This window comes from Labrus bergylta, chromosome 22 (genome assembly GCF_963930695.1).
Source record: "Labrus bergylta chromosome 22, fLabBer1.1, whole genome shotgun sequence".
Classification (NCBI taxonomy): Eukaryota; Metazoa; Chordata; class Actinopteri; order Labriformes; family Labridae; genus Labrus; species Labrus bergylta.
The window spans coordinates 17895919-17923152 of record NC_089216.1 but is presented as its reverse complement, the minus strand read 5'-3'; the positions used below and the strand labels follow the sequence as shown (position 1 = coordinate 17923152).

The following is a 27234-nucleotide window of genomic DNA, read 5'->3' as shown; positions in this document are numbered from 1 at the left end:
ATGGTAAGAACCGTGTCTGACCTGGTATTGGACTCTCAGTGTAAACTTTATGTTCCCCATGCAGTGAGTGCTCTGCTTACCAGAGCCAGCACACAACACCTTTCCGCAGCCAGACAGAGTCATTATGAATTGTTGCTGCTGTCTATGCCTAATCTTACTATTCACAGATCTCCAACTCTCGATCCCTCTTCTCTCCTTCCTACTGCTGCTGACAGTGAGCCCCATGACTGCCAGGCGACGGTAACAATGACCTACACCATTCGTGAAGATCTCTTTGACACCCCTTTGTCTAACCCTGACCTTACCCTGTTCACTGACGGCAGCTCTTCTAGAAACCTGCAGGGCACCCTTGATTGAGGTTGGGCTGTAGTTTCTCCCACTGGCACCATTCTTACAGGTAAACTTCCAGACCACTTCTCTGCTCAACAGGCGGAGCTAGTGGCTCTCACTCAGGCATGTATCTATGCAAAGAATAAATCTGTTAACATCTACACTGACTCTCGGTATGCTTTAGGTGTCTGCCTTGATTTTGGTGGAATCTGGAGACATCGTGATTTCTTAACATCTGCAGGCACCCCTATTAAAAATGCTTCCCTAGTAGAGGCTCTCCTAAAAGCTCTCCTTCTTCCTTCTAAAGTTGCTATTCTCAAATGTGACGCCCATACATCTTCCAAAGATCCTGTGAGCCTCGGTAACGCAAGAGCTGATACTGCAGCAAAAGCCGCTGCGGTGTCAGGAGCCCTCGCTCCCGTGTTGGCGACCTCAACACTGGTTTCTCCCAGCCCGGATCCCTCCGTCCATGATGTAGCTGCCTTACAGTTAGCTGCCGAACCCTTGGAACGATCTCACTGGCAGACAAAATGTGTTCTTGTAAATAATGTATATTACTCTGTCGACGGGCGCCCGTGTTGCCCTCAGTCGCTCCTCCCCTACCTCTTACAGACTGTTCACGGTGTAGCACACGTGAACAAAGGGGGGATGGAAGCGATAATTAGACGTGTATGGTATGCAAATAATGTATCCCAGGCATGTGCTGATTTTGTACAAAGATGTGCCATTTGCCAACAACACAACGTTGGAAAGACAACAAAAGTGAAACAAGGTGCTCATCCTGCTCCACCAGGACCATTTTCAAATTTACAGATTGATTTTATCCAAATGCCAAAACACGGACGGTTTCAATACGTCCTGGTCATGGTGGACACATTCTCAGGATGGCCCGAAGCTTTTCCTACTGCAAAAGCAGACACAACAGCAGTATCAAAAGCCTTACTCAAAGAGTTCATTCCAAGGTTTGGTATCCCAGTATCCATTAATAGTGACAGAGGGACTCATTTTACTGGACAAATAGTGCAAGATGTTGTTACAGCACTAGGAATCAAACACCACCTGCACACACCTTATCATCCACAAAGTGCAGGGAAAGTTGAAAGGTTGAACCAGACTCTGAAACTCAAACTAGCTAAAATATGTGCACAGACACAACTTAGCTGGCCGGAGGCTCTTCCTCTGGCCCTGATGAGTATCAGAGCTACTACTAGCAGACGTAATCATTTATCTCCATATGAGGTGATTACAGGACGAGCCATGAGCACCCCAGGATCTCTGGGCACTATGATAGTGCCTCAAGAAATGGCCCTGAGACATGATAGTGTACTAAACTATTGCAAAGCGTTGCACTATGCCTTCTCATCCATTCACAAACAGGTTCGTGAAGGACAACCACAACCCCTGAACGAACCAGGACATCCACTGCAACCAGGTGACTACATGGCTATAAAGATCCACCAAAGGAAGACTGCACTGCAGCCCCGGTGGACCAAACCTTATCAGATTCTACTCGTCACAAACACCGCAGTAAAGGTCGAAGGTCGACCTACATGGATCCACGCATCCCACTGTAAGAAGGTAACACCACCTGCTGCAACGGCTGACAAGACAGCATTAGAGCGTTGAGGAATTAGTCGACAGGAGTGTACGACGTGCTCTGCTCCTACAGCAGGCAACATGGCTCCAACTCCAACCCTCCTGCCATTGACTGAGAGGCAGCCACGCGGTCAGAAGAGAGACAGGCCCAGACCATGGCATCCTTTTAGAAATCATAAAGGCCTGTGTGGCCTCCGAGGCACGACATGTATCCTCCTAATTTTTGCTAGCATTGTGCTAGCACCTTGGTTATGGTATCAGCTGCAAGAAACTAACACTAAATCTGTAACCACTCCCACTAAACCCTCTCTCACCAACTCTACAGCACCCGATGTTAACACCACCTTTTCTCCACAGCAACAACCACGTGAAAGACGGTCTGTATCCTCTACCACTGTCTCTTGTCTCACACCTTCTCCCAAACAAACTCATAAGACCATTCCTCAGATTTTCCTTCCTAGAAATCAGCATTGATGAGCAATTTGTTTGGTAAATGGAAAGGTCTAATTATGTCTGTCCTACTTTCAATTGCAGTCATGGCTGCAATTCTCATTCTCTGTGGTTGTTGCTGTATCCCATGTATTAGAGCTCTTATGACTCGCTTGATTGACCGTGCTATTTCACCCCCACATCCTGAAGATGCTGTGCAAAATTTCCCGCTGCTAGCGGTTAATGGTGATGCTAATGACGCTGATGATGAAAATGAAGGCTACCCCGATCTCAGTTTCTTCCCCTTTGATGAGTGATGTGTGAAGGATGTTTTATGTTTTATTTTGTTTTATCGTAGTTTGTTCTAAAGAACAAAAGGGGGGAATGTGGAATCTTATATTCTTTATACTTTTATGTTTGCTCATTAACTGATCCAATGCATTACACATAGCATTACACATATCACGTATACATGCACCGTGTCCTTATATGACCACTGCAACACACAAACCTTGCACGATACTCACCTCACCACAGGTGTTTTATCTCACGTACACAGATTCAACAACAGCTCCTTATAAGGACTATTTTTTAAACTCTCAAGGACAAGTTACTGCTACATTCACATATTTATACACTGACCACAAGGTGCTGACACAGATAAAGCTGCACCTGTTTCTTTGATCCTCCTCTGTAAGTTTCGATCACACTATATGCTCAAGTATATAAAGATTGTACGCCCCAAGAGCGGGCAGAGAACTTACTTTGTGTCTCCTGTACGCATAGCTGAACTTCTCTCCATGCTGCATGTAATAAACTGGGTGACTTAGCAACTCAACAGTTTCTGAAAGTCTCTTTTATTTGCTCTCGTCCCAAGGGTCGGAGGGTTTCCTCTTTCTGCTGATTTTCTGCAGGCCCAGTTCTACCACAGTAGATACACAGAAGTATCTTTAGGTCTTTTCAGAGTGGTTATATACTGCAACACACATGTATCCCTCACAGTCAGTACATCAGTAGTTGTTAACACATTCATTGAACCATGCATTGGACTGCCAAGATCACCGTCGCTCTCCTGAATGTGGCGTGGATTTTCTTCTTTTTGCAAGCAGATCCTTTCTCAGGTAAGAAGCCTTTTTTTAACCTGTTGATGCAGACTGCACCAGAAGATTATGATTGTGCTCTTACTTACAAACTTGCCGTCATCTAGCCCCGAGAGGGACATAAAGGGAATAATTTAGGTTGATTCAGAGAAATTCTTGATAGTTCCCGAGATCAAAGACACATTTGTGAGATCCTGAGTAACTTTTGCTCGATCCTAAAAAGGTTTTTGCAGGATAAATTGCTCCTTCAAGTCACGGGCGCTCAGAAAAGCATTGTTTCTTGGGAGCTCAGAAACAGTTTGAGGCTCCATAGCTTGTGTCACTTTGCTAACTTCACATAAAACATGTTTAAGATAACGCAGAGAGTACTGATGAAGTTGTGTTAATTTCTCCGATCTGTTCATGAAGCTGTGATGGTGTTTTCAGTGTTTGTGGAGAGAAGGAGCTCGGCTGAAGAGATGCTGTTTGGAGAGTTTTGTCTTCACCTGCAGTCCGATACGAACCCGACATCAACTCCACATTCAGCCATCGACACCTCGGATAAAACCAATGACACAAACACAACAGCTGAAGGTAAGCCATATCTGTATTTATCGGTTATATCTGTGTACTTTCTCTTGGGTTGTGTGATGAAGAAGGCATAAACATTCACTTTTTCACACCGTATTTCAAAGGTTGAACAACACATTTGATAACCCTTTCATACTGTATGTGTTTTTGTTTTTTTATTGTAAAAGTTGACTGAAAGTTACTTCAAAATCATGTATTCATCCTGCACAGCTGGATAGTGTATTGCAGAGAAAGTAGTGAGTATTATTCAAATAATAAATGCATTCATGGAAGGCAGAGTTTTTTCTGTTATGACGAGGCGGAGGCTACAAAATTAAACACTTCAGACACCCCTCTATAGCATCATAAGATAAGATACTTCTTTATTTATCCCACAACGGATACATTTACATTGTCACAGCAGCAAAGAGCAAGGATTGCCAGAATAAGAAATGTAAAAAATATAAAAAATAAAACAAGATAAAATATATTTGAAAAATATACATCAGCTAACACGTGTCCTAACAGCACGCGGCGCGCCGTTTTCACTCCGATGCTCGCCGCTCGCTTTGTTCACCTTCAGTACAAAAGCACTAGATGTCATTCCCTTTGCAAGGAGGGATACTAACATTTACAGAGCATAGAATTCAATATTTAACGCATGCAGTTTGGACAGAACGAGACATATAACGCTCACGTGTTCTTAGGACACGGTGTAAGAGCTGCCGTTTTAACAAAATGTAATGTCATTTCTGGGCTACTAATTTAATCCATTTTAAAAGTTACCAACTCAACTTCTTCCTTAGCCTGACCCAACTGGGACACATTTGAAACTTAAACTGAATTTTATTATTGCTTTATGTTCAGAATCTCATGTCTTGCAGAACGATCTTAGCCAGAATGTTTTGAAAAGTGCTAAATTGAGTCCAGGGAGTCCACAATGACACTGCAAATTGACACTTGAGAGAGGTACAGAGATGGACATTAAACTGCTGTATTTCTTGAGCTGGGGGTACAACCGTGTTTACTGAGATTGGATGAACAGGTAGTTTGCTCGTTGTCAAGCACTCTGGTCCACTTGCTTACGTTCATTTTTTCACAGCAGCCACGAAGAGCAACTCGACATTACATCGAAGTGCTTCCGAGAAGACCAGAAATCCACAAAACTGTCATTGCAACAACACAAAAATGTTACAAAAAGATTCAGAGTTTGTGAGTGTAGACGTCAGACCTCTTGCACCAGGATGTGAGCCCAAGATAATGTAAGTCAGTTAATATTATTTGTTCTCTGAATTAGTAGCTCTGTTATTCTGTTTGAAACAGTGTGTGACAATGCTTATAGCCAGGGGCGTGTCCAGAGGGGGGCGGCCTGGGTCGGCATGAGCCCCCCTTCAAATCTGATTGGCCACTATCGGCCACATCAAAAATCCTTCAATTAAAAACGATTATTCAGGGGCGTAGTTTATTTGTATTAATGTATTTATTTTGTGTGTGTGTATGGTAACATTAATCTTTTTTTGTTCTTGTGTTTCCGTTCGTCTGTGTTGGAAAAGCAAGACATATACCAACATGGAGGTCTGCATGGATCTAGAAGCTTTAATTGGTCTGCTCGCTCCGTAAGTTCTGGAGTTTTTTGGGTGTTAAAAAAAAGCCCTATACTGCAATGATGTCACATATTTCTTTGCTTCCATATAGAGACTTGGATGAGACGACTCCAGCCACTCCTGATACTCTGGGAGCAACTTCCTCAGAAGTCACCACAGACTCTGGGATGACTGAAAGCAGCACCTCAGCAGCTTCTCTTTTTACAAACACCCATCGTTCAACTGCTCCTGTCCCTCCGCAGGACAATCAGAACAGACCAGAAGAGAGAGCTAGACCGCCTGGTGAGTCGTTGTCAACATCAATTTTATTTCTTCACCTCTAAAAGCTACTTCCGTGTACTCTGCTTCAAGTTTTTGGCTTCAGCATTAGCTGTTTGATGTTTGTTTAACCTTCACTTATATTAATAACAGTAATAACTAATTTTATCTAGTGGTCAAGTGCTGCTTCAGAACTTCATTATCGCGGATTCCTGTCTCAAGGATTAAGCATGTATTGGTACAAAAGCCTCTTCAGTGCCCCATACATGCAATCATGTAAGTAGAGTTTGTAATTCATTAAAAAGAAAATGTGCTTTAGTGAAGCTTACATTGCACAACGTCCTGAAACACACACATGTAACTGTTACTAACAGAGATCTTTTGATATTTTCTCTCCAGAATAGTAACTAAAGAGGGCAGGGAAATCTGTATGGATCCAAAGAGTGTGTGGATTAAAAAGTTATTGAAAGCCTTCAAAAAGATGACAACTGTTGAAGTAGAGCCGTTGTTGGCCTAGCGGTCAGGTCCTGTCCCATGTACGGAATGTTCCAATTCTCCATCCATTCATTCAACCTTCATCTATTCTCAACAGATCATCACATATTGTTTGTGTGTTTTATATTCTGTTTTTTTTTTTTTATTAACCCTCGGGTATCAATCTGGACATTTTTCTCCAAAAAGGTGAATTGTTCTTTTATCAATCATTTATTGTTTATAGCTCATTAGTGATGCAAATTACTCCATTAATAATTACACTCATCAGCCACTTTATTAGGTACACCTTACTAGTACCGGGTTGATAGCGCCTTATCCTTATCCTCAAACTCACTAAAATCAACTTTCTTCCCCATTCTGATGTGCGGTTTGAACCTCAGAAAATCGTCCTGACCATGTCTACATGCCTAAATGCATTGAGATGCTGCCATGTGATAGGCTCATTAGATATTTGCATTAAGGAGCAGTTGAACAGCTGTACCTAATAAAGTGGACGGTGAGTGTATATTTAGCATGATTCAGTAACTTGCATTTGAATTGACATATTGTTTGTGTTTTGTATATTCTTTTTTTTCATTGCATCATTTGTAAAACAGTTTTTTGTTGTTTATTTTAGCGTACACCTCATCAAGCACAAACACCTTTTCTGATTGGACAAAGTGAAAATGTTGTTGTTGTGAGGGCTTGTGTTAGTGCTTCATACATGTTCTCTCACTCTTCCTCCTCTACTCCTCTAATCCACACAGCAACAGCCACATTAGTCGACACAAGTTGTCAATCATGGCGTTTAACTTCTAAAAAAATCAGAATCAGAATCGGGGTTTATTGCCAAGTACATTTACACATACAAAGAATTTGACTTGGTGTATTGGTGCTAAACAATTAACAAGGAACTAAAGTAGAACTAGCAACAACTTAAATAATACAGAATAAGAAGCTATAACAATATATAAAATAGAATTAAAAAAATATAAAATATAAAACTAAAAACACACAAAATGTACAAAAGGTGTAATGTAGGAGCTGTGCAGTGGACTTTGAGAATTAGAAAGAATTACAGCCCACATGAAAGTGTGCATAAAATGAGCGAGAATGAGCGATCCCTTCAACACAGCCGAAAGCAAAATCTTCACTTGCCGGACTTCCTTCCTCCTCTGCATCTGAATGATCAGATAACAAGCCTCATGTGATGTTAAAGACGCACAACAGTAAACTCAGTCCACCTCGCCTGGGGTCACCATGAACACCTTCTTCATCAGTCAACTGCTTTTGACGACTCTTCTTCTCCGAACAACTGCAGAAGGTAAGTCCAGTAGCTTATTTAAATCATTTCTTTACAGTGTTTCTTGTATAAAACAGTAACTACACACTAGTGTAGGGTTAATGTATAAAATATCGATATTTGGCACCAGCGATTCAATCATTTATCACACAAGTCAGGGCGAGGATTTCAGGCTTTATCGATATTTCATCCCACACCTAATTAACATGCCCTTTTGGAATTTAAGAGAATTTCTGAGCTTCAAAACGTATGTAAATAATAATAATAACTCTATTGAGATAGCACCTTTCAAGATCAGAGTCACAAAGTGCTTTACAAATGGAGGAGAAACAAATAGAGAAAGCAAACAACAAAAACCTCAACAATATACAAACATATTAATCAAAAGCAAGTCTAAAGAAATGGGTCTTAAGTTGCTTTTTAAACAGTCCACCTCGGTCTTCAGTCTGGTGTGAGGGACTACCAGCAAACCCTGATCAGAAGACCTAAGAGATCTGCAGGGAGTATACGGCCGTAATAGTTCTGTGAGGTAGGCCGGTGCCTGTCCATGCAGGTTGTTTAAAGTAATAACAAGAATCTTGATTTGTATTCTAAAATTGATGGGAAGCCAGTGTAGAGAAAACAGAATTGGGGTGATGTGTGACCTTTTGGATGACCTGGTAATTAATCTGGCTGCGGAATTTTGAACTAGAAGAGATGTTTTGTTAAGGAAGGTAAAAAGTGAGTTACAGTAATTCAAACAGGAAGAAATGAAGGCGTGAAGAATCATCTCCATTTGAGCTGTGGGAACAATGGGCTTAAGTTTGGCAATATTTCTTAGCTGATAAAAACAAGAGCGAACAAGACAATTTATATGCTGGTCAAGAACTCATCACCTTTGCCCTGTGTTCTGTCATCGTTTAAATGACCTTGTTCTCTCCAGATGCAGAGTTGACATCACCCACAGCACGTGACCCTGACGGCTCTGTGCATTACGATGAGTTCTGCCTGCGTATTTCTGATAACTCCCACTGGACCAGCTCCAGACCAGTTATCCAGCGATCTTCAGAGTCCGCCAGTCAGGAACCCAAACCATCCAAGGAGCCAAACGGAGAATCAACGCAACTTCCCAATCAGCCGTCTACAGATTCAACCACTCCATACAGTCAGTCACCTCAACCATCCACACAGCCAACACCTGCATACCTGGAATCCACGACACAGCCTGAACAAACAACCCAAAAACTCCAGAGACCTGTCTAACCCAGAGGTCAACAGGGTCCTGAATTTGCTATTGGGTATCGTACTGGTGAGGCTTGTCCATCTATTTAAAATGTTATTTGAACCTGCAGCCCCATAACGCAAATATGTGAGGCCCCTCCGCAGCTAAACTTGAGTGGGCCTTTTTTTTTTTTAAAGAGGACATATTCTCACAATCTCCACCTTTTCAAACAGTCCCCTGTGGTCTAAATGAAACATCTGTGCTGTGCTTTGGTCAAAATATAACATGAATCAAGCACCAGAGGAGGTTTGTGACCCTGTATAAACCAGCTCTCTCAGAACGCTCCGTTTTGGTGTGTGTCTCTCTTTAAATGCAATGACACCCCCCCCCCCCCCCCGAGTTTTCCCTGTAGACATCACTCCTTCGCAAGCAAGAATAAAAATGGCGGACCTGCGCAAAAGTTTTGTTCTAGGCTGGGGGTGGAGTCCATGGGTGGAGATACCATGGGAGGGGCGGGGATTTATTTACCAGAATCCCACTGTGATGTCACAAGAAGAGCACATTAGCAACAGAGCATTTTTCTCTGTGTTGTAAGACTTATGCAGACCACAAACAAAGGACTGGATGGGTTTATTTCACATTTTGTGGGTCAGTAGACACTCAGGTTACCCAAATATATGTTCAGAAACACTGTAGAAGGGGATTTTTCATAATATATCACCTTTAATTCATGGAATGAATGAAAAGTCTGATAATGAAATCCTGAACAGTTAACTGTTTATCGTACCATCACTGTCAGTAAAGTTACACTGTGTCCGCTGTCCACACCACCTCAGTCAGATATTTAGACCTCTGCTCTGTGAATTTCAGTTTGACATCTAAACCAGCCTTTCCAAATTTTAAGACTGTTGCGGCCCACTTTGAAATACAAAATTATTCCGTTATAAAATAAATGTTATGACTACAGCTATCACTTTCAGTAAGGGTAAAATATTGGACATGACAACATGATATTATGGCAAGATAGACACGAAAGTTTACTAAACAGATAGTAAAATATTATATGATATTATGTCCATGAATAGTCATGACAGGCCTTACTAATCACTTAAAGGGTTGGCTCATGGTAAATCATCATTATTTATTGTTATAATATTATTATTATTATTTATTTTATACTTGGTGGAGGGCTTTTTGGGGTCCACCTGCAGTACCCAAACAACCAGGGGGCTGCAGCCCACACTTTGGGAAGCACTGAGCTAGTGCTTTTGTATTGACGAGCTGTTGACTCAAATCACTCAAAGCCCCGTCATAAACGGCTGGCAGTGAGCCGAAAAAAAGTTTTTTCTCCCGTGTTGACCCAGATCAGAACTCAACATTTCAATCACGGTGTGGATATGATTTATGCAGCGTTGTCTCCACTTTGTAAAACAAGCTAAGAAGCTCTGGATTCTCCTGTTATTGACAGGAAAGGCCATTTTCCCCTGGCATTCAAACCGGAAACAACATGGCGGCTTTCCCAGCTCATCAAATACAATGCTTACCACACACCTGTTTGTCCACCTTCACTAAAAAAAAAGCACCAGATGTCATAATGTTTGGAAGGAGAAACTGAAATACACAGAGCAAAGAATTCAATATTTAACGTGTGCGTTGTGGACGGCCAGCGTGTGATCGTGCACGATGAGACGTGACATACAACTCTTGTGTTCTTTGACCTCCATTTTGTGATGTCAACACTTGTTTTTCAGCTCTTTTTCTGTTATGATCTACTAGTCAGTCTCTACTTATTGTTACACTTTTTAACAGTGAATATCTATGTTGTGTTTTTAGTCACTGGTGGTGGTGGATGTCTCTGTGGGAAGTTTGTTGATGATCATGTTGACGTCTCCCGGTTTACAACCATGGTTTTTCAGAACCCAACACCAACATGCGGGCAACGTGAATACTTGTAAGTTTCTGTCATTCCAGTGAAATATAAACAGACGTTTTTACATCATTGATATTGGCAAATACATTTATAGTTCTTGTGTTTCTACACCAAGGCACCATGGTAGTGAAAGGCTAACAGTCCTATCCATAATGCACTGTGGGACTGGCTATGGTGGATGGTCTAATCAAAAAATGCTTCCTGCATTAGGATGAAAAGGAGTCGGTGAATGTTTTTACTACAAACAAAGAGTCAGGGTCAAAAAAAAAAAGAGAACTGAGATCCACCTTTTCAAGCAGAATTCTACCGATCGCTCCAGAGTGCATCAACTTCAGACGAAAAAAACTGACTCGCTGTGCAAAGGGCCTAACTCTCAGAACAGTCCCGCAGAGAGAGATGTTTTGGACAATCGGTTTTTAAACTAATTTGTGGATTAAAAAAGAAACCATATTGCACAATTCAGATCACTTACTGTTGCCTTTTTTTCAGTCGGATAAGGATGGATGGTCAACGGGTTTGTGCTTCTCGATCATTTGCAAGGAGGTTCTTTCGTTATGGACTGTAAGTACGATGACAAATGTATATAAACTTTTAAAAACAGTGTCTCAATTGAACCTTTCTGTGTTTAATGTTCTTGTGCTCAACTTGATTAGCAAATCGTTTTTTATCGTTATGAATGTTTTTGAGTGGAATATTTCTGTTTCATTGTGGCTCTTTTAATTGCTGGACACGGGACATCAGATGGGTCCGAGAGTTGAACCTCTGCTCGCTGGTTTTTAGATGCTCGGTTTATTTTATGGCGCCATTTACTCTATCAGGGCTGGGAATTACATCACACCCGAGTTGAACATGTTCCAGTTGCGAGTTGTCCACAAGTCGGACAAGCAACATGAACGAATCAAGGAGTACCTTTGTTTTGTTAGCTTATACCAGGTGATAACAACACACTACGTGATAGCTTGTGCGCGGAAATAACATGACACGTCCACCAGATTGAACTTGCACGATACTATCGGTGTGATTGATTTAATTACACAAAAGGAGGACTAAGTTGCTGATAAACACTGGACTGTACAGCTTAACTGTTACTGTTGATGCACGTAGCAGCCATGTTGGATTTTAACTTGGGCAACTTAAGGTTCTTCGAATTTCCAATTTGCAATTCCGAGTAATTTCTGACTTCCGAGATCCACTGAAAGAAGACAGGCGGCTCATTAAAGGTCTCGTATTATGTAAAATGCACTTCACCATGTTCCTCTAACACTAATATGTGTCTCTAGTCTGTCTACAAAGCCCCCAATTATGAGAAAAGTCCATCCTCTCCGTCTTTTGCCTGCTCCACTTTTCAGAAAAGGAGTGCTCAAACAGGCTGTTTGGAGAGTTCCCCTTTGTGACATCACAAAGGGCAGTAGCCCCTCCCCAGGTGGGTGACACTCCCACAGCTAGGTGTTTGTTCTGCCCTCTGAGTCTGCCTTCTCACCGTGAACAATAGCACATGAAGCGAGAAAGCCCGAGTCACCCAAGCCCTTCCAGAGAGGGGGCGTGGTCAGACACAGCTCATTTACATATTTAAAGGTACAGACACAGAAACAGCCTGTTCTGAGCAGGGCTGAAATAGAGGGGTTTATAGACATGATCAAATACAGGATCAGAGTGGATTTAGAACAAGAAACTTCACACACATGTTTTGAGGAGCTCTGAGACTTATTTACACTGGTTGAAGAGGAGGAGGATATTTGACCTTTAAATAAATAAATAAATATTAAATATTAAAAAACAGTTTTTTTATGGTTTCAGTGCCTGTTGACTGAACTAATGCGTGCCGTTTTTTCTTTAATTTTCAAGTTTAACAGTATAACCGGGTTATTAAAGAACAGGCATTTAGAGAAGCAATGATTCAGTTAGTAATTTGTCTTTCGTTGGTCTTGATTCGTGTTTCCTGCTGTCACATGTGTTGTGCATCATATTACAAGACGTGTCTTTGCTAGGTCTCTTTCTTTATTGCACCATCCTAAAAAGTTTAAATTGGGCTTGGTATTATATGTAATCTCAAGTGATAGTAATGCAGCAGGAGACTTGAGATATTCTCGCCTCATTAAACACAATTTTAAGTCCACATTAAACTCTAACCATCTTCCTCATAAAGACCATCAACATACTAATTGAAGCCTCTAAATCATGATGATGTGTTTTTTGCCAACCAATTACAATCTGATAAGAGTATTTCAGCACTGATAAGCAGATGTGTTAATCACCTATTCCTGTAAGGTAACTTGTTGATAAGTAACACATTTGTCATCACATCCACAGGCGCAGATCTGAAACAACGACTGAGGCAAGAGGCTACAAAGAGCCTTTGGCCAGATCCTCTGCTGAACTGGACATAAGCACATGGTTACCCACAACTTCTCCTCCCTTTTTGGCAGATACAGCACAAATCCATGATCCATACCCAGAACTTATTTCTGATCAATTGATGAGGCATCAGGATGCATGTGAGGAATCATAGCCTTCAGAGAAAAACAGATTATGGTTAATTTTGACAAAGACTGTGCACACTGTTGGATATCAATGTAGTTTTTTACCTAGGCTCACAGGGGTAACAAAATGACATGCATATTTTTGCATCCAAATCCATAATTTAATTTTTCAATTATTCGATCAATTCATGACAATGATCCATTTATTCTATAAATGAAACCTACTGTTATTGTTTTTGACCTTACAGTGAAAATCAAATGCCCAGATTGCTTTCGCACTGAAAATCTGAAGAACATTGACCCGAGTGATGTAGAATCCGTGTTGATGATGAGGCCAGAGCCTGGCTGTCCTATCCTGCTTCTGTAAGTCACCTGCTTCTGTGACAACACACTTTTCTTTCTCGCTTGTCAAAATGTCTGATGCTTCACTACTTTTCAATACCTCAAGGATTAAAACCTTAGAAGCTCCATGAATTTAATAGTCGATAGTATCAAAGAGTACTGAACCTTTTTAAGAACTTCAGATCCTTGGTTATATTTTTAACCAAAAATCTGCTGCAGGGGAAAGAGAGAGAGAACACTGTCGAAATTATCCAAATACATAAAACGTATTTGTGCAACTTAGACAGTCAGTAAGTGTACATGCACAAGTAAGTCGAGCTACGGTTACAGCTTAATGAGGCCATTTAATTGGAATACTGTACTTGTCCCAGTACACATGCATCAAGGGAGAATGGATTTATTCACAGAGGTATGTCCCTCTGCTATGATAGGTGGTGCTATGCACCCTATTGGACCTATTTCCAGTTGCTCTTTCTCACAAGTTAGTAAACAGCAAAGTGGTGGTTGCATGTTGAACGGTTAAAACATGGACAACTTTACAGCTCTGTACACTTCGTTCATGGTTCACGCTTTACTTTTAGATCGAATGCGATGCACGCTATCCCTCCAGCTTATGGGGATATCAGCAGGTCGACAACGGCGCGACTTCTGCCTAGCTATGTATTTATGCTGGTCTACTTATGGGGTAAATCCAGGGGCGGGGACTGTGGACTATGCGTAGAATGCTGAGTCTAGTTTGGGTCCATGTGAGGCGTATACATGCAAAAGTTAATCGATCTTCAACCACATTATCTAGGTTAGTCCGACTTCGAGTAATTCAATTTAGTACAACTGTAGTTGGACTAGCTTGTTTACAGCTCCATGTAAACGTACTGATTTTGCAGGAGTTTGCCTTTTTGTTTTGGTAATTGGAAACAGGAAACTATTTAATCTTGGGTGCCTTTGACTTCTATTTTTTCTGGTCACAAATCACAAATTATGGTGAGCTTTTGCAGCGATACAAAAGAAGCCTTGCTAACCAAATTTGATTGTATTTGTCTTTTGGTTCACAGCGTGAAAAACAGAAATGAAAATACCCTCTGTGTTGACGCGTCCCAGCCAATGTTCAAGATTCTACTGGCCAACCTGGACATTTAAGCCCGCCTGCAAGACAACTCAGAATGCATTTTCTGATCCCCCTTTGATCCTGCAGGGGAGGGGTTACAGGGGTTTAGGTGTGAGGCAAAGCATGGAGAACATATCATGAGGTTTGATGCATTTTACTTGTAAGCCTTTGCTTCTTCTTTATATATACAAAAGTAAACATTTGCTTATTATTATCTCAAAGATTTTTAAAGAGGTCCTCTTCCACCACATGTGGTTGATTCATTTGTTCATGTGTTCTTCTGATGTGTAATACTGTATCTTACATTTTCTGTACTTCTTGCTGTTTTCATTATTAAATAAAAGCATTATAGAAAAAATACATGTTTTTAAAGAAGAACTGTCTGTTTATCCACTTGTCGTTTTTAAGGTTTATTTTTGGGCTTTAGGGATTTTTATGCCTCTATTCAGCGATAGGAAAATGGAGTCAGAAATCAGGGAGGCTAATGGGAACGCAATGATTCGATGGCTGTGTACATTTCTGCAGAAAGTCGTCTAACCTGAGTTACGTCTCAGGTTTGCATACTAATAAACAAATAAGTCCATCTTCCACCAAAAAGTTGTCTCTTTCCTCGTCGATCTTCAAGTAAGCTTTAAACTTTTGGAAGCTTACAAACCTACCTCAGCTGGCATGTAAAATGTAGCCATTTTGGACACCAGTTACCATGGTAACAGCTGAATACACAGACACAGAATCCACATGCTAAAAGTTTGTCAACAATTAGTTCTAAGACGCTAGCAGAGTCATATTTGTGCAATAAAACTGAACCATGTCAGTCGACTTTGGCTTCTTCTCACAACGTCTTTGTTGGTGCCACACCCTCTTTGTCAACAAATGCACGTCGCCTATGAGGGGAGGTAACAGCGCTGTGTGTGTCTTAACGCCCTGACTCACCAAGCAGGCGGCAAAGAACTAGTGAAATAAGTCCACTGAGGGAGGAGTTAAAGAGTCTGATGGCCGCAGGCAGGAATGACCTCCTGTGGCGTTCTGTGGAGCATTGTGGGGGGATGAGTCCAGTGAGTCTAGTTTATTGACTTCAAAGACATGCCGTAGTTTGAATAAAACTCATCAAACAGAACGCTGAGAACGGTGCATGGTGCATGAAGTCTTTATACTTGCCTACAACTGCATCATACATCTCTGTAATGCACCATTTCACTCTAGTGCCATCTGCTGATTATAAGTAGAAACTGCAGGTTATGTCAGATACGATGGGACTCAAAAAGGCTTCACAATTCCACTCAAAGATTACATTTTTGACCATTTTTACGCTAATTTTCTTTTATAGTCTGATCACATTTAATTCCTCCTTCATTAGTTCAGTTGTCTTCAGGTTTTTCTTCCACCTGCCACGGACAGTCTCAGCTTCAGGTTCTCCAGTTTTTCCTCCAGGAGGTCGGCGGAGTCCACAGTGTCCTCAAAGTCCCGCAGCAGAGCCCTGTTCCCCAGCAGCCCACCGCGCTCCTTCAGCCTCAGGTTGTCTCTCTGCAGGCCGTTTCGGGTCTTTTTAATCCTGGTCAGGAGCTCTCTCTTCCTGGCCAGTGTGACCTCCACCTCAGCCAGCTGCTCTTTCTTGGCCTGGACCTCCATCTGGCCCCAGGACAGCTTCTCCTTTACATTCGACAGGACCTGAGAGTGCAGGAGAAATAATAAACAAATTAAAAAAAACTGTAAACAACAAAGAAAAGTACATCCTGCGTACCTTTCAACTTACCTCCAAGCTGCTGCTGATCTTTTTCCGTATCTTTAAGGATTCCTCGTGCTGCTTTTCTGTTTGTTTTCTCAGTTCTAGTCGCTCGGCCTGCAGACGCTCAAACTGGAGCTGGAGTGGATCTCTCTTGTCGTCCCTGTCACGGAGCTCCGCCTCCAGCCTGTGAATCTTCATCCTGAGGTGGCGATGCTTGAGACGCAGCTTGATCAGCTCATCCTGGCGAAGCTGCTCCCCCGCGAGAGTCGACTCCACTTTGGCCTGGGCGGCTTGCTTGCCGAGAAGTCTGCCTAGAAGTGAAACAGCTACATCCTGCTTCAGTGCCACAAATGCTCGCCATTCTTTATCCACCTGAGGACGAAGATAAGATACCTGAAGTCATACTGCATACTGCTAATAGTATGTGATAGGGCTGAAGGATGCTGGGACAAAATGGCATTGCAATATCTTTTCTTTCTGCGATGTATATTGCAATATAGGCTTAATTATGGCATTTAACATTTGAATCATGCAATCATAATTTAATGATCTTATACCTAAGTCCATTTTTAACCACGGCTGGATATGAAAAAAAAAAGACCAACCTTTTCCAGCTTCTCCTGGGACTGTACCCTCAGCTCGTCCTCCTGCTGCTGAGCGCTCTCTGACTCCGTGTTTATCTGCTGCTTCAGCTCCATCAGCATGTTCATGCACCTCTCATACTCCTGCAGCTGCTCTGACGCCTGCTTCTCCCTCTCCACCTGAACATCGTCCCCGCCCTTCTTGCGGAAGTACTCCACCAGCTTCACCTGCAGCAGGCTGCTGCGTTGGTTGGCTATATGTCTCTGCTCACACAGCTCCTGCAGGAGTTTGGCGTACTCCTTGTAGCTAGTTTCTGCTTTTTCTGCAGCACTGGGCTCCTCTTCCTCAGCCTCGTCTTCCTCCTCCTGTGGACTGGTTGTCTCTTTATCTGGGGACTCAAGATGCAGTCTGGGAGGTCCACCATCGTCAGTACTGTTTATCTCAAAAACAACACTCTCCTCGTGGGACATTGGCAGTTCATTGGCTGTGTTTACCTTCATATCGAAGTCTGGATTTGAGTCAGGAAGTTCATCTGCAGTGTTTTCTTCTGGTTCAGAGGTGGCTCCTTCTTCATCAGGGGCCTCTTCGGTAGCTTTCACACTTTCTGGGATTTCTTCATCATGACCGGATGCCTCTATTTCAACTGGGACAGTTCTATTTCCATTATCAGGAAAAGAAGAAAATTCCTCATTATTAGTTAAACCTGCTGACACCATGTCTGTGTCATTCTTCACCTCACTTTCTGTGTTTTCTGGTTCTGAGTCCATTTTTAAAACAAAAATAAAATAAAATAAAACGTATAGTTAAATTATTGATATTATGTCAGAAGCTGTCCGGCTCGTGTCCTTCTGTAGTTCATGAAACTGTTCGTTTTGTTTCAGTTGTCCTGGAAACTGCGACCGAGAGCCAATCAGAAGCGCCCTAGGCCTTCATGAATATTAACAAGCAGGATGTGAGTAGGTTGCGCGGCAAAGCGTTGCCAATGCGCAGGCGCGGAGTTCTGCGCTCCAACAACAAGAAGCAGGAGCCAGGCAACATGGCCGACCTGGGGAAGAAGTACTGCGTAAACTGCCTCGCAGATGTTACGAACCTGCGGCTCCGCTGCACCGACTGTCCGGACATCGAGCTGTGTCCGGAGTGCTTCTCGGCTGGAGCAGAACTCGGGAATCACCGCCGATGGCACGGCTACCAGCAGGTCGACGGCGGTCGGTTCTCTCTCTGGGGTCCCGAGGCAGAGGGAGGATGGACCAGCAGGGAAGAGCAGTCGCTGCTCGATGCTATCGAGCAATACGGATTTGGAAACTGGGTACATCATTTATTAAGTTACTTTTCTTCACTTTGCTCATGTCTGTACACCATATCAGCTAACACAGTGCTCAGTACATACATATGTTAAAGTTGGCCAGTAGTGATGATAATATTTATGAAAACCTTCTGCTCGAGTCCCGCCGTCAAAGTTAGACGACTGAGCTGAATCCAGGGGCCCAAGGCAAGATATATTTGGGGGGCCCTACAACCTGTGTTTATCACCATTATGTCTGCTGTTGTCCCAGCGCTTACTCCACTTCCTCGTACTTCCTGGTACATTTGTTGACTTTCATTGACAAACTTTTGGTTTCCACAGCAATTATGCTGCAACGCTTAGCAGGGCAACGAGAGTGAGTGATGTCAGATGAGGACCCCTTAAGACCCTGACACACCAAGCAGGCCGCAAAGAGCAAGTGGAGACGAAGGCCGACTCACTTGAACACACCGCAAAGACTACAGCCGATGGACAACCACCACGTTCGTTCTGCGCATACCTGAGAGGAAGTAACTCTCCATGCCAGCAGGGGGCGGTAGTCTGTTGTTATGATATGAGACGACCATTTTCACACCGCTGTCGCTCACCACTCGTATTATAGGTAGACTACTAATGGAGAATAATGTCTGATAAAAAGTTGAAAATGGCGCTGGCGTTGTCAGTCCTTGGTCTTTTAGTGGAAAAAGAAAAGAAAAAGAGAAACTGCTCTAATGGGTGACAGCATGGATACTACAGCAGCATGCTCAAGGGGCTTTACAGAACCTGAGAGCTGGAGAGAAATGAAACCACCCAACAGCCAATCAGAGAGACTCCTCTCACCGACGCCGATTCAATATGTTGAATCCCCGACGGGTAGCGACAGAGCTAGTCATACCAACACCAACTAGGGCGACGATCTCCTTGGTTGTCAGGTTCTTTAGGGGCCCTTTACTGGCCTGGGGCCCCAAGCAGTGTCCTACCTTTTCTGTTGACAAGCTGAAACTATGTAACTTCAGTAAATCATTTTAAAACTACATAGTGTATAGGGTATATTGTAGTTTTAATTATTTAAGGCAAAAAGTGTAAACATAATATGGGACATTATGAGGAGCTTGTTTGTGTGCGTGGTGACTTTTCCGTCGTATGATATTTTTGAATGATTCCAGGAGGAACATAAGAAATATAATAATGTAATCATAATGGTCTTAAGAAAAGTCTATTACTATGAAGTGTACTACACTAAACATTTGAACTTGACTTAACTCTCTGTTACATGTTGAGCTTAAACATTTGTATCGATGCAAGGAGGTTATAAAAAAATCACTTTATAATTTATTAATTACATCTCATTGATAATGATTTATTATGCTGGCTTTATGAAAACAGCACGTTACAATTATTTGCGTTATTATTTGTTTTCAACTAAAAGCTAATTCTCTTAGAATTTATTTTATTGAATTAGGACAGTGCACATTAATAAAGATATCAGCAATATATTCTGCATCAATGTAAATGTGCCAGAGTTACTACTAAAGTTACATTTCAAATGTCCTGATGCAGGTTTTTATTAGAGACATAAAAATAAAGTACAATAACAGGACGCCTCACGGGACAGTCTGCAGGGCTGCACACAAAATAACTCAGACAGTTTTAAAAACAAAGTGGACACGGTTATGATATGAGACAGACACACTCTGTGGCTCAGAGACGACCGACTGAGCCTCAGCCGCCTTTTGTCCTTAATTGATTTTAATAAATGACAGTTCATTTTGGGTTGTTAGAAAACTACACAAAAAAAAAGAAAATATCTTTCATGATTTTCAACTTCCTTCATTTTTCCAGAAGTCAGCGACTAAAACTGAAAGTTGATTAATTCAACTTTTCAGCTGCATGATATTCCACCATTTATTCAGACTTTAATTGTCTTTTCTTTTCTTTTTTTTTGACCTTCCATCCTTTTTAAGGAGGTGCAACTGCCAAGCCTTTGTTGAACACAGCCAATAGTAACGCCTTCACTTTAAAAATAAAAAAAAAACATGATTTTGAAAGATCCTGCTAAGAGGGAGATTTTATAAAACCTGAAAATGGGGCCAAGAAGAGGCCGCAGATTTCTCCAACAACTACTGAACTACTTAAAGATGAAATATTGATTCATGAAATGTTTGAGTCTCCTCTGTTTGTAACTCAGTGAATAATGTCCCTGTTCCTGTGTCTTTCAGGAGGACATGGCCGCTCATGTCGGAGCGTCCAGAACTCCTCAGGAAGTCATGGAACATTACGTCACCATGTACATCCATGGAAACCTGGGTAAGGCGTGCATCCCTGACAACATTCCCAACAGGGTGACGGATCACACCTGCCCGAGCGGGGGTCCCCTGTCGCCAAGCCTCACCACCCCGCTCCCTCCGCTCGACATCAGCCTGGCCGAGCAGCAGCAGCTGGGCTACATGCCGCTCCGTGACGACTATGAGATCGAATACGACCAGGACGCAGAGAAGCTCATCAGCGGGCTGTCGGTGAACTACGACGACGAGGACGTGGAGATTGAAATGAAACGGGCCCACGTGGACATGTACGTGCGCAAGCTTCGAGAACGCCAGCGACGCAAAAACATAGCCAGAGACTACAACCTGGTGCCCGGGTTCCTGGGGCGGGACAAGAAAGACAAGGAGAAGGAGAAACCGGGAACGCTGGGGGTAACAGGCACCGCTGGTGGTGTGGGTGCAGCGGGAGCTGGTGGCGGCACAGCTGGACCCGGATCCACGGCTGCAGCAGGATCAGGTCCTGTACCGAGTACTCCGAAAAGGAAGGTCACCAAAGAAGAGAAGGACCAGCGGGTGAGGCTGAGGGGGCTCTGTCAGTTCATGGCCCATCGGGAGTTTGAAGACTTCTTTGAGAACATGCATAAAGAGCGGCTGCTGAGGGCAAAAGTGCGCGAGCTGCAGCGCTACCGCCGCAACGGCATCGCCCGCCTGGAGGAGTCCTCTGAATACGAAGCAGCGCGCCACAAACGGGAGAAACGTAAAGAGAACAAAAGTGTGGTCACCTCCAAACGTGGCAGCGGAGGAGGAGGCGGTGGGCTGGGATCAGGGATTGGTTTGGGAGGGACTGGAGGAGGTGGAGGTCTTGCTGGAGGTATGGGGGTCGGAGGTGGGATCAAAGAAGAGGGCAAAGACGGCGAGTTTTCTGCGATTGAGAACCTGACGGGCTTCGAGCTGCTGTCGGACAGAGAGAAGGTGCTGTGCAACTCCCTGAACCTGAGCCCGGCACGCTACCTGACTGTCAAAACCATCATCATCAAGGATCACCTGCAGAAGAGGCAGGGCATCCCAGCCAAGAGCCGGCTGCCCAGCTACCTGGACAAGGTGCTCAAGAAGCGCATCCTCACCTTCCTCACAGAGAGCGGCTGGATATCCAGAGACGCCTCTTAGCCCGAAGGAAGTAATGGACTGATGTTTTTCTCTACGCTCCGTAGGGAAAACAAAACTACTGTCGCTCACCATTTTTCAAAGGTGACCTTGTGAATATGTAAATTACAAAAAAAAGAGGATGTCCCACTGGAAAAGATTTTATTTTCATACCAGGGCTGGGAACAAAATGAAGCTTATATTTCTACATTTGGAATGGGGGATGGGGGGGGGATTCAACGCTGGGGGTCTTCATATTGTTAAGACATGATTGGTAGCTACAATGCTTACAGGTGTGTTGTAGCTGTGGAGATATTTGAGTGTTATTGCGTCACGTTTACAGACGATGCCTATGGGTGAAAAAACAGCACAGGACTAAAGCCAGAGCGTTAAACTTTCTGAGAATGTTAAACATATTTTTATTGAATATTTCACAGAGAGGCACTACTGACTGAGTGACTGAAATTATGTGGAGGCTTCAGATTGTTCTCAGGATCTTGAAAACTCGACCAAACCGGATAAAGCTGAACGCCCCCCGTACGATTGATCAGTTCTGTCTAATATTTTACACCCATAAGATCCTGAAGGTTGTCTTGCAACGTCAGTGAAATCCATGTTTCAGCACTAATTTCTTTACTTTTTTTTTTACAGCCTGTTAGAGTCTGTGTGGTTTGTTAATTCTGTACAAAACCAGCACTCAGCATCGTAATCACAGGAAGTCTGTGACTCCATCAGCTGCGCTCTGTTGAAAATAGTTCAACATTTGGAACACCAGCGCGCATGTCATTGTCACTTATCCCTCATCCACCAATCAAAACCAAGAAGGGGCGGGACTACTGATATTGACTTTGTCTAAAACAATGGTGAGGAGAAAGTGATCTGCCCGGGGGGTTTCGTTTTCAGGTCTAACGCTTCTGCCAATGTCAGGAAAGTAATCACATTTTCTCATGTTTTTTTTAGATATTTTTCTTGAATAAACGCAAATAACACAATCAGAGACCTGATCGTCACTACTGAGGAAAGCGGTAGCCCCCCTAGACAACTTATTGTAACCTAGCAACAGTAAGCACCTATGAGAACCACTCTGATATTGAGTTTGCGAGAGCTGCCAGCGCACAAGAAACCTTAAGCCGACACAGGACCAACCAGTCTGACAGATATACAGTATGTTGATATGACAGACTGTGTATAAGAAATGGACAAAGAAACCAAAATGACAACCATTCGCTTGTGGATGGTTGTTTTAAAACCTTGAGTTTGTCCTCAACTTGTTAGTTTTGGTTGCAGCAGTGACCATTTTTTAACGAGAGGGTTGATAACACACATCTTGACTATTTCCTGGTTGTCAGGCTGCTGTTGTTGCGACTTGTCCACCACAAGAAGCCCCGCTACAATTCATTAATCGTGGACCAAAATGATGTTATATATAAAGAGACCTGAAACCAGAGGAATTCATTTAGACCTTGTAGAAAATGTTGACTGAGGCAGAAGTAGATCTCGTAGACTTTATACCAAAAGTCTTTTGACCTCTAACCCTTAAGGAAGAAGGCAGTTCAGATCCAAGAGGCTACATCCCTCCTTATAGTCTTTGTTTCACCAAGTATTCAACTCTGCAGTGATAAGTGCGTACTCGTCCATCAGTAAGTAACTAGGAGTCTCAGAACAGACAGGCCAAAAGATTTATCGAGAGAGAATTAAGAAACTGTGTCGCCATTATGGAGTCATGTAGTTGCAAAAAAATCACAAGCAAGTTAATTTTTTAACATTTCCTGCTCTGTAAATGATCTCGACCACAGTTCTTTCAAAGGCATGTTGAAGTTTACGTATTGAACTCTTGGGCCCTGAAACACAGGCATCAGTATTCTCTTATGATGTTAAAATGGTGAAAAAAGAAAAGTTACAGGTTAACGGGTAGGACCAGTTTAAATGTTTATGGTTTTATTTTTAAGAGTTACGTCGTCAAAATCAGCTTTTAATGCTTGGTCGGTGCTGGGGTCACAGCTTCATTACATTTCTAGCAAAAACAAACCATCAAACGATATCGATACCATGGCAACAACAATCACTGTCCGCTGCAGACCATATTGGGTAATTTCCTGTTTCATTGCCAGGAAACTTGTAGAAATTGCACAAATGCGTTGGCAACATTTGGGTATAGAACTTCTGCAGTTGGTTAGTTTATTTGTGTCTTTGTGTGTTAATTCAGTGCCGACTCAATATTTGTATATCAGTCAATAACGTACATAGTGACTGATGGAGACAGTGGTGGTCTTTTGCAGAGATTTGGAGGAGTCTGGTGGGTTTCAGGAGGGGGATTGAGCAGCTGTTTCTGCTTTTAAAACGTCTCAATCTTTAACTTGAACGTTCAGTCTTTGTCAGTGTCCTCTCTGTAATATTGGGAGATGCTCAGAATAACAATCTGAGCCTGTCAGTGGCAGAAACACAGACTTTAAGTGGACTACTTTTCAGCCTACTGGCGCAGTCCCAAAAACCTTTTGAACCTATCAGTCATCAAGACCTAAACTGTGTTTAAAAAAAAAGAGGGGGGGCTGATGTTTGAACTGATTGGCATTAGATCCCCACGTCACATGCACAGAGCTTCCCAGTCCCTCAAACAGACGTCACCTGCTCCTCCATGACGGGTATTTTTTTAATTTTTCTTAACGGTAACCTCACTTTTGTCTCAAAGGCTGAACTCTTACTGCAGCAGCGGTGACTCATTTTCATTTTCCTGCTCCTTTTTTTTTTTTTTTTTTTTTCTCCCGAGCCAAGCTGAGCTGTGGGTGCAGAGCTATTTAAATGTAAATGAAGTTATTGAGTCGGCTGTTATTTCACAGCAGGAGCTCGTAAAATCAGGAGAATGTGTGGAGTTTACCTAAACTGGATTATGTCCTAGATTCATATTCTTTGCCTCATTACTGTGTCGGAGACTGCTGGGTAATTTGACCTTTTTTTGTTTTTTTAGATTTCTATAGCTGTAAATCAAAACACCTTGAAGAGGCTGAACCCAGCAGTGATCTTCACATGTACAGCATGTTTCAAAACCCTCAAGTTTCTTCTCTCTCTGCGTCACAGAGCCTCATTGTTGTCCAGATACTATTGACTCTGCATTTCTGCTAACGTGACACTAGAGCCCGACCGATTATTCAGCAGTCGATAATATCGGCCGATATTAGCTTGTCCAGTGACTATCAATGTAGTCTACTTTTATCTCAGATATGCACCAATATACCTTGTATTATTCTCCAGTCAAATAGCATTTCATTTGAGTGTCATTGTGTTACACTAGCAGTTCTTTTTCACCAGCAGAGGGCGCTATATTGAATCCAACAATCATCATCACCCTCCAGAGTGTCAAGCAGTGATGCACATACATGGGTAATTACTGTCAAGTTGAGTAACCATCTTGTCTTCGTTAAATATCTTTTCCACAAGTGTTTGATAACTGCATTTGAGGGCTCAACGTAATGAATGTGTACATCTATATAGATCAAACATAGAGATGTCAGTCGATATGTCCGTATCTGATTTTTTTCTAGCGGTATCAGTCCCACAAATCGTATATCGGTCGGGCCCTAGTGAACACTCACAAGCGTGCAAATGTTAATTTGTGGCTGCAAATTGTTCCCAAATGCACTTTTACTTCCATTGGAGCCACACATTGATTGAAAAAGCTCTCTGGAAATGTATAGTAAGTGTTTTAACACAGATTTGTGTCATCCATAACCGGGTTTGGGCTCAGCGCAACAAACAGAGAAGAAATTCTGTACATATTGAGAGGTGGACTTATTTGTCATGGTTTTCTAGGGGCTGCGCGGTGCTGCAGTGGTTAGCGCTGTTGCATCACAGCGACGAGGTTCCTGGTTTGAATCCCCGTCTGATAGGAACCTCACAACACAAATGCACAATGGCACAGATACTGACAGGATTTCTGTGATTGGCAGCTGAATTCTAACATAGTGAATCAAACTTCTGCAGATTTTTGAAGTTTGAGATCACAGACCACCTTGACTATCATTTCAAAAAGAGTCAAAATCCCAAGTTATGGTTCTCTTTTCCACTCAGGGCTTTGGAGGAAAACGTTTAATGGCATCTTTTCAACATTCACAGTCGGTCACCTCCACTACAAAGACTTGTTCCTTGCACTATTTCCACTACATGTTCACTGATAGCTCAGGTTCCGATGAGCCGCTTTATCGAAGGTGATGCTGCACCGGGCCGTTTATCTGACACCCGAGGGAAGGTGTAAGCATGAGTAAAGTATTTTAAAACAAAAAGATATCATCTTAAAGAGCCGAGCAGGTGTCTTAAGATATTTCCAACCAAACTAGGACCCACAGCGTCAGTGGAATCAGCCGGTTGAATGTAACTGTTAGATTTGGTTTTCTGCGAGAGGCTTTGTTCTGCATGTGCAACCAAATGTTCCACTTTGTTCCCAGATGGAGTGTTTTGGTGTAAATGTCTGAAAGGAAAATATGGCATTCATAGTTTTTTTGTTCCCAGGTGTGGGACTATTTTTATGTAAAGTGGGAGGGAGGAGGAGGGGGGGGGGGGGAGGGTTGTTTACTTCATGCCACAAATTGTAAATAGTTTTGTAAGATACATTGGAAGAAAAAAAAACTATAACGGACTCGTGAAATGTAAAGTATTTTGTGTCACTGAAATTTTTATAGCTTTTGTAATAAATAAAAAAAGATATTGGAGGACAAAGAGGCGTTGAGCCGGCGCTCTGGGTGTAGTGATGGCATGCTGAGTCTGATATTGTTGAGCTGTTTTGTTGTGTTGTTACTTTGTTGTTGCAAATAACAAAGTTTGGAGATGTATTAAAAGTGCGGATACTTTAAAACTGCAAATAGTTCTGTTTTCTTTTTCAACTTGCAGGACCCTCGAGCCTTAAAGGAGCAGTATGTAACTCTGACACCTAGTGTTTAAAATGGGTACTGCAGTCCAAATTCTAAACATTGTAGAGCTGTCCCCCCCCCCGCCCTCCTCTCTAGAGTCGATGCTCACGCAGGTCACCATGTGGTGGACTCTGAAGCTTCAGTGTTTATCCAGCTCTGCATCGGTCTGTAAACCTTTCTGTGTTCTAACCTCTCTCCATTTTTCAAAAGCATCTCCAATATTGATCCTAGTTTGAGCACGTTTCTGCTCGTGGAGCTTATTAGAAACATGCAGAGGCTTTTTAGGTCGGGTACAATCACTTCTATCTGAACCACTTCTCTTGCCCGCTTCCATCACTGCAACACCTGTTGACCTGATAACTGCTCTCATATCTGACAAACAGAGGGGCGTCCAAAACGGCCGTGTGGGGGTGTCTTAAAAGCGCCTACCTTCTCTGGTCCAAACAAATCCAGACCATTTAGGACCAGAATCTAAAGTTAGAAGGAGGACATACTGGCTGCTGCATTGTTGTCAGAGAAGCCAGCACTTCAACATGTTTCCTTAATGTCTGATCAGATAGTAAGATCACTTTATCATTTCATTCAGGAGATTTCTTATTGATTGCTCCTTTAAGAAGGAAAACGAACCCTATGCA

At 42.6% G+C, this 27234-nt stretch overlaps 3 protein-coding genes across 8 annotated transcripts; 2 read left to right on the top strand and 1 right to left on the bottom strand.

The window, feature by feature from the left end:
• Positions 1–3333: 3333 nt before the first annotated feature.
• On the top strand, positions 3334–15061 carry LOC109998144 (uncharacterized). Of its 5 annotated transcripts, XM_065950261.1 has the most exons (14): positions 3334–3476; positions 3882–4028; positions 5107–5266; positions 5558–5620; positions 5700–5890; positions 6040–6142; positions 6266–7664; positions 8566–8931; positions 10678–10795; positions 10890–10999; positions 11264–11335; positions 13085–13269; positions 13503–13617; positions 14649–15061. In XM_065950261.1, the coding sequence occupies exons 1-7, from the start codon at positions 3395–3397 to the stop codon at positions 6381–6383; spliced, it is 864 nt and encodes a 287-aa protein (XP_065806333.1). In that variant the 5' UTR covers positions 3334–3394; the 3' UTR covers positions 6384–7664; positions 8566–8931; positions 10678–10795; positions 10890–10999; positions 11264–11335; positions 13085–13269; positions 13503–13617; positions 14649–15061. The 5 variants fall into 5 exon arrangements, with proteins under 5 accessions (XP_065806333.1, XP_020508548.2, XP_065806334.1 ...); XM_020652892.3 differs by having other exon boundaries at positions 5110–5266; positions 10890–11335; XM_065950262.1 differs by lacking the exon at positions 10890–10999.
• A 769-nt stretch (positions 15062–15830) lies between these two features.
• Positions 15831–18226, bottom strand: cfap184 (cilia and flagella associated protein 184). Of its 2 annotated transcripts, XM_065950259.1 has the most exons (4): positions 18100–18226; positions 17033–17663; positions 16455–16799; positions 15831–16369 (listed from the first exon to the last, which is right to left on the bottom strand). In XM_065950259.1, the coding sequence occupies exons 1-4, from the start codon at positions 18129–18131 to the stop codon at positions 16070–16072; spliced, it is 1308 nt and encodes a 435-aa protein (XP_065806331.1). In that variant the 5' UTR covers positions 18132–18226; the 3' UTR covers positions 15831–16069. The 2 variants fall into 2 exon arrangements, with proteins under 2 accessions (XP_065806331.1, XP_020508545.2); XM_020652889.3 differs by lacking the exon at positions 18100–18226 and having other exon boundaries at positions 17033–18037.
• Positions 18046–26551, top strand: tada2b (transcriptional adaptor 2B). Its single transcript, XM_020652888.3, has 2 exons — positions 18046–18315; positions 20511–26551. The coding sequence occupies exons 1-2, from the start codon at positions 18046–18048 to the stop codon at positions 21720–21722; spliced, it is 1482 nt and encodes a 493-aa protein (XP_020508544.2). The 3' UTR covers positions 21723–26551.
• Positions 26552–27234: the final 683 nt, after the last annotated feature.

Bases quoted from the DNA above. Each gene is read 5' to 3' on its own strand.
- LOC109998144 (XM_020652891.3), top strand. From the start codon at position 3,395: ATGCATTGGACTGCCAAGATCACCGTCGCTCTCCTGAATGTGGCGTGG. The intron at 3,477-3,881 runs GTAAGAAGCCTT...TGGTGTTTTCAG, and splicing joins GCAAGCAGATCCTTTCTCAG to TGTTTGTGGAGAGAAGGAGC. The intron at 5,267-5,557 runs GTAAGTCAGTTA...GTGTTGGAAAAG, and splicing joins GGATGTGAGCCCAAGATAAT to CAAGACATATACCAACATGG.
- cfap184 (XM_020652889.3), bottom strand. From the start codon at position 17,776: ATGGACTCAGAACCAGAAAACACAGAAAGTGAGGTGAAGAATGACACA. The intron at 16,800-17,032 runs GTTGGTCTTTTT...CTTCGTCCTCAG, and splicing joins CCCAGGAGAAGCTGGAAAAG to GTGGATAAAGAATGGCGAGC. The intron at 16,370-16,454 runs GTAAGTTGAAAG...CTGCACTCTCAG, and splicing joins AGATCAGCAGCAGCTTGGAG to GTCCTGTCGAATGTAAAGGA.
- tada2b (XM_020652888.3), top strand. From the start codon at position 18,046: ATGGCCGACCTGGGGAAGAAGTACTGCGTAAACTGCCTCGCAGATGTT. The intron at 18,316-20,510 runs GTACATCATTTA...TGTGTCTTTCAG, and splicing joins AATACGGATTTGGAAACTGG to GAGGACATGGCCGCTCATGT.